This window comes from Macrosteles quadrilineatus, unplaced genomic scaffold (assembly GCF_028750875.1).
Source record: "Macrosteles quadrilineatus isolate MER2022 unplaced genomic scaffold, UCM_ALF_1.0 Scaffold_9__3_contigs__length_116548681, whole genome shotgun sequence".
NCBI lineage: Eukaryota > Metazoa > Arthropoda > Insecta > Hemiptera > Cicadellidae > Macrosteles > Macrosteles quadrilineatus.
Window position 1 is genome coordinate 93,111,251 of NW_026542602.1, and position 6,000 is coordinate 93,117,250.

Here is a 6,000-nt window from a genome sequence, read left to right on the forward strand (position 1 = left end):
AGTCGGGTCTTTTAAACTCATCGAAAACTATGACTGTTATTACTGTAGTTTTAAGATAACTTCTGTATAATTACCGGTACTTGAGAATTGCTCAATTTCGAGCAACAGGTAACAACACTAGTATTCAATAATAAACGTTTCCCTCTATTAAATCTATTTACAACAGATTAACTTGTGTTATAGGTAAGGCATCTTGCTTGTACCGCATATTCTGCACTGGAGGGATCAATCCTAAGGACCCTGACAACCCAAAGGACAACCCCGACAATGCCATGATGGTGTTCTTTAGAGATTCTGTGGCTTGGTGTGTTAACCAGTGGCCCTTCAAGGTAGGTTCAATAGTTAAAAAGCTCAAAATTCAAAAGTTCAAATTCAAAAGTGTTCTCTTTTGTCATTTCTCACTTTTTTTTCAGATAAACTAAGAAACTAATAAATGTAAATTATTTAATAAAAAATTTAACAAATTTAAGGTGTTTTTACCATTTTGCTTTGTCATTTCCCACTTTCAATCACAATAAAAATGTAGCTTTAAATAGTTGTCATGGGAATCCTAGTGGTTGTAGTGCACGCCTTTAAATCTGAAGGTCGGTGGTTCGATTCCAATCGATATCGTTTCCAGACCAAGATGGCATTTGTCATTGGGGTATGAATTAATGATGCTATCTAACAAAAAGACCGACTTATATAGTAACAAGACCAGGGATTTGACTGTTTCCTTTCAAAACGCAAAAAAATCTATTGTCGTAGAAAATGCACACAAAATAAAAAATAGATAGGTGACACACACTTATTTGACATACTTTTTCAGGTAATAGTCCTGTTGGTGTTTGGAGCCTACATCAGTGGAGCTATATACGGACTGACTACTCTGCAGGAAGGGCTGCAACGGAGGAAACTGTCCAGAGCTGACTCCTACTCCATTGAGTTCTATGATCGAGAGGACTTCTACTTCAGAGAGTTTCCTTACAGAATGCAAGTAAGTTTGAGAAAATGTAAGAATTCTGCAGTGCAATGTTATTTTATACTTACCTTATTCTTTTGTCAAATAAGACAAATTGTCTTTGTTCATGAACAAAATGTGTAATAAATCAAATTAATATGTTTGTATAATTTTTAATAAACTACTTGTTTTTTAAACTACCAATACCAATATAAATTAGAACCCACATTTTCATGTTTAACTACTTGTTTGTATTGTGTAATATTAGAAGTTTTTAAGGCTTATGAAGCTTGAACAGGCCAGAATTTAATCATGTTTCAAAATATTCTCATCCAAATTTATTTGCTTAAAACGTAGATTTAGTTTCTAGAAAAATCCAAAGTCCAATTGGCAAGACCAAAGATTACCATAATTAACGCTTTGTTTTGGTGTCCTGAGAAGCCAAAAACACCATTAATCAAATTTGTGTATACTTTCTGTCTATGTGATAACTATAGCTAGAATATAAATATTTTATCAAACAAGTAAACTAATTAAGTTATATTTGAACAAGCTCTAAAACCAACCTGAACCAACCTTTGAAAAATGTCTTTGGTACATCAAAGTTTTCTGTTATTGTAGATAGTAATTTTTGTCTATCACGATATATAACACATATGAATCAATCAAGTTACATAAAAAGCTAAATAACTTAATATCAATTGCAGGTGATCCTCTCAGGTGAGTTGAACTATTCCGATCCTCTGATCCAAGATCAAATTGAGAACTTGACTCGGACATTTGAAGCGTCTCCGTACATCTCGACTCCTCTTTACACAGAGTCTTGGCTGCGGTCCTTTGTTAGCTACGTGAAACGCAACCAAGACTACCTCAATGTCTCCATTGATACAGAGGACAGCTTCATAAAAACACTTAATGAGGTAATATATTTTAAATTTTACACTCAATTTCTTCCTATTTCATGGAATAGAATGAGTGTTGTTGACCACATGAATTAAAGGTATACTCAGTTTACTTTAGTTTGGTTTCATATATAACTATGGTTGAACTTTTATTACTTGGAATGTAGAAAATAGATTTTCTTTATCTTTGGCCGTTATTGGAATGGTTAGGAAGAAAACATGGTTAATCTTATTTACAGACAAGAGACAATCCTGACCAAGAACACTAAGAACCAGTTGTCTAGTCAGGCCCGTTTTTGACCCTGTCGGCGCCCTAGGCAGAAATAATAGTAGCGCCCCTTTTGCAATTATACAAGGTATCCACCAACGCGGATAACCGGGAATCCGAGAATTATGCTTGGGTTTTTTTTTACTGGGAATTATGCATGAATTATGTATATCCACCTGAAATTTTCAATTTACCGCCATCGCGAATGACAACAGTGATGTTTCCGTGACCGCGGGAGGCGACAATATGTCTACACACGGCCGCGAGGGATGATTAGAATATTGCCACGATCACGGAAAACGATGATAATGTCCACACGACTGCGGGAATGATTAACATTTTGCCGCAATCGCGGGAAACAATAATTGCAATGTCTTCACGGCAGTGGGAGACGATTACGATATCTACAGGACCACTGGAGATACAATAATGATTTCTACATGGCCGCGAGGGATGATCAGAATGCCGCGATCGCGCAAGACGATGATAATGTCCACATGGCCGCGGGTAAAGATCAGAATTTTGTCGCAATCGTGGGAGGCGATTACTATGTACAAATGACCGCAGGGAACGATATAATGATGTCTTTACGGCCGTGAGGGGTGATCAGAATTTAACGCGATAGTGGAAGACAAAGATAATGTTCATAAAATCGCGGGAAACGTTCCGCATTTTGCCTCATTTGAGGAATACGATGATGATCTCAAGATAGCAGGAATCATTACCATTTTGCCGCAATCGCGCGAGGCGATTACTATGTACAATCGACCACAGGGGGGCGATCAATGATGTCTTCACGGCCGCGAGGGGTGATCAGAATTTTGCCACCGCGAGACAATGATAATCCCCTCTTGACAGCGGGATATGATCATATATTGCCGCGATCATGGAAGGTAATAATTATGTCAACACTAAGTGGAAAACAGTCAGAATTTTGCCTCAGTCGCGGGAGACAGTTACGATGTCTACACGGCCGGGAAGGATCATCAGAAGTTTACCGCAATCATGCAAATTCAACCATCAATTTTTTTTTATTTTCCAATTATTTGGCGCCCCCCAAAAGAGCCAATGCCTCGTGCCACGTGCCACGTGCCTCGCGCCCTACCTAGGCACGTGCCTACCGTGCCTATTCGGTAAATCGGCCCTGTGTCTAGTACTAACAAAGCTACGCATGTGTTATCCTAAACTAGTCTAAACTCATCCTGCTACAAGCAGCATTATGTTGTGAAGTGCTAACAAAATTATAAATTTTGAACATGTTCAAGAAAATTGAATATTATTTAAATAATATAATCTGAACAAATACATTCTAATATAAAACCAAGTTAAATTCATGAAATCTTGAACGATACAAAATTTATTAAATCCATTTTCCAATGTGTGCAAAAGAATAACCACCCACTTCATATTTATTAACTTTGTGTCTGCTATGAAAACTAAAACTAATTTTTTTACAGTTGTGGTTGTTCAAACCGAACCCGTTCTCCTTGGACGTGAAGTTTAATGACGCGGGTACAAGGATCATCGCTTCTCGCTTCATGATACAAGCGGTCAATATCAGTGATGGTAACATGGAAAAAGACATGGTCAGAGACTTGCGGAGAATCTGTCAAGAGAGTCATCTGAACGTTAGCGTGTTTCACCCGTACTTTGTTTTCTTTGATCAGGTCAGTTTCTACTCTGTAAGTGTGCTATTTTTGTTGGTTAATCTTGATAAAAGGTATCAGCAAGCAGGTTGGGTATTGCTTTCAATATACTAGAGAAGATATAATTCATAAAGGTAGCAAAAGTATGAATGAACAGTTTGGTGTAGTAGATTTCTACTCTAGTTGGCCACATATTCTTGCAAATTCTTACTCTTTACAGTCTCGCCAATATGATTTTCTAGTTTTAAAATAAAATTTTGCAGACATACACAAGAAACATCTGCAAAATGATTAGATTAGATTAGAAATATCTGCAAGAGACTAGTTAGCAAAATGTATAAAGTTACCCTACAAATTAAGCGGCTAATTTTTGGACGCTGGATTCATTCAATATTAAATATCTGCAAATTGTTTTAGCATTCCCAACATTTTACAATAATAAAACAACTAGTGGAAACTCCTTTTATCGCTATATGATATTTTTGTAAGAAATGGTTTGATGCAATGAATTTTTACTCTGTTTGATGCAAACGTTTGGGTTTTTCTTCTAACTTATAAAAACCTGTTCCAGTTTGAGCTGGTCCGTCCCACTTCCATACAAAGCATGATTGTCGGTGCCACTATCATGATGATTATCTCCTACATCTTCATCCCCAAGTTTGCCTGTTCGCTTTGGGTCGCCTTCTGTATCATATCCATAGAGATTGGAGTTGCCGGATACATGGCCTTGTGGGATGTCAACCTAGACTGCATCTCTATGATAAACCTCATCATGTGCATCGGATACTCCGTAGACTTCACCGCTCACATCTGTTACGCCTATATGTCATCCAAAGAGGAAAGAGTCGAGGATAGAGTGAAAGAGTGCCTTTATTCTCTTGGTCTTCCTATATTCCAAGGATCAGTCAGTACGATTCTCGGAGTAGCCGCTCTTATTTTTGCTCAGAGCTACATATTTCTGGTGTTTTTCAAGATGATTTTCCTCGTTATATTTTTTGGTGCTCTTCATGGAATGTTCCTTCTGCCTGTTCTCTTATCGTGGTTTGGACCTGGGGCATGTTCCCCTAAGAAGTCTGATTTGTCACGAGTAGAAAAAACATTCCCTCATCCCTACTGCATCCCTCATCCCTCACTGCATCCGATGTCTCAGATGAACGGGAACGGAAAGCACTTTGGTGTTCCTCTTCACGGAATGACGGACGCACCCAGGCTCGTAATGTCCACCTACAATGGGAACATCCGAGGGAAATTCATCGTAGAAGGAGAAAAAGACCTCGGACTTGGAACCTCGGGAGAGGACTCTAGTGAATCTAGCTCTTCAAAGTCTCAGCGGCGCAGACAAGAAGTTGAAGACGATGAAGTGCAGCGTAGACGTTACGTAGAAGGTTGGAGAAAGTCGTCAGTACCTAACTCTGGCTCAAACCGTTCTCCGCTGACCTACCACAACGGAGGGTACATGAGTGAAGAGGACTCGCAACCTTGGAGAGGTCATCCAGCGTCAAATCAGAACAGGCCACGAGCACAACACTACTCGCCACACCATGGGCGGCCATACCCTGGGGATGGGAGGTACCCCTAGACTTCAGCAACCCAAAGACTTGTATAAAGTTCCATTATTGACATCTGTGGAATTGTGTGATTTTAGTTTTTAAATGCACTATGCTTTCAAATATCACAACTTTAACTTTTAATAAAATGACAAAAGTAAATCCAGAAACACAAACTAGTTTTAGAAAAACAAGGCGCACAGTAAAATAATTTCTTTGGTTATGTTATAAAATTCTTACTGTTGTAATAAGTCCACCATTGTAAGCTTTATGTTCATTGCTGAGTATCTTTAAAATACTCAGTAGTTTTCTAATTAGTACTTAAAATATTTATAACCTTTTAAAGTGTAAAGTAATGTTGTAGGTCTAAGTATTTTAAATCATAAAAATCCTCAAATGATTCTGTGATAATGCCAACAGGGTTCTCTTAGAACTGACCCTATTAAACTAGACGTTAAAACTATCTTGCATAATTCCATGTATTTATTTTCATTGTATATAATAACATACTTATGATATTGTGAAGTAATGTTTACAGGAATACGTGTTTCATATAACATTTTTGATCCAAACCATTATTTTCATAGCATGTCAAAATCTAGTTTACCATCACATCAATGATATTTTAAGTTAACAACAATTTTTGTGAGAGAGGAACTTCTTTAATAAATATGTCAACTGTAAATACCTTTATAAT

At 37.6% G+C, this 6,000-nt stretch overlaps 1 protein-coding gene across 1 annotated transcript in view; it reads left to right on the plus strand.

Moving 5' to 3' along the window:
- Positions 1-5,682, plus strand: part of LOC129003134 (patched domain-containing protein 3-like) — a 69,830-nt gene extending 64,148 nt beyond the window's left edge. The window contains exons 11-15 of the mRNA XM_054431377.1: positions 184-329; positions 809-976; positions 1,648-1,860; positions 3,568-3,777; positions 4,328-5,682. Of these exons, the coding sequence (XP_054287352.1) occupies positions 184-329; positions 809-976; positions 1,648-1,860; positions 3,568-3,777; positions 4,328-5,335 (1,745 nt within the window). The 3' untranslated portion in view covers positions 5,336-5,682. The remainder of the gene's footprint in view (positions 1-183; positions 330-808; positions 977-1,647; positions 1,861-3,567; positions 3,778-4,327) is intronic.
- The last annotated feature ends 318 nt before the right edge of the window (positions 5,683-6,000 follow it).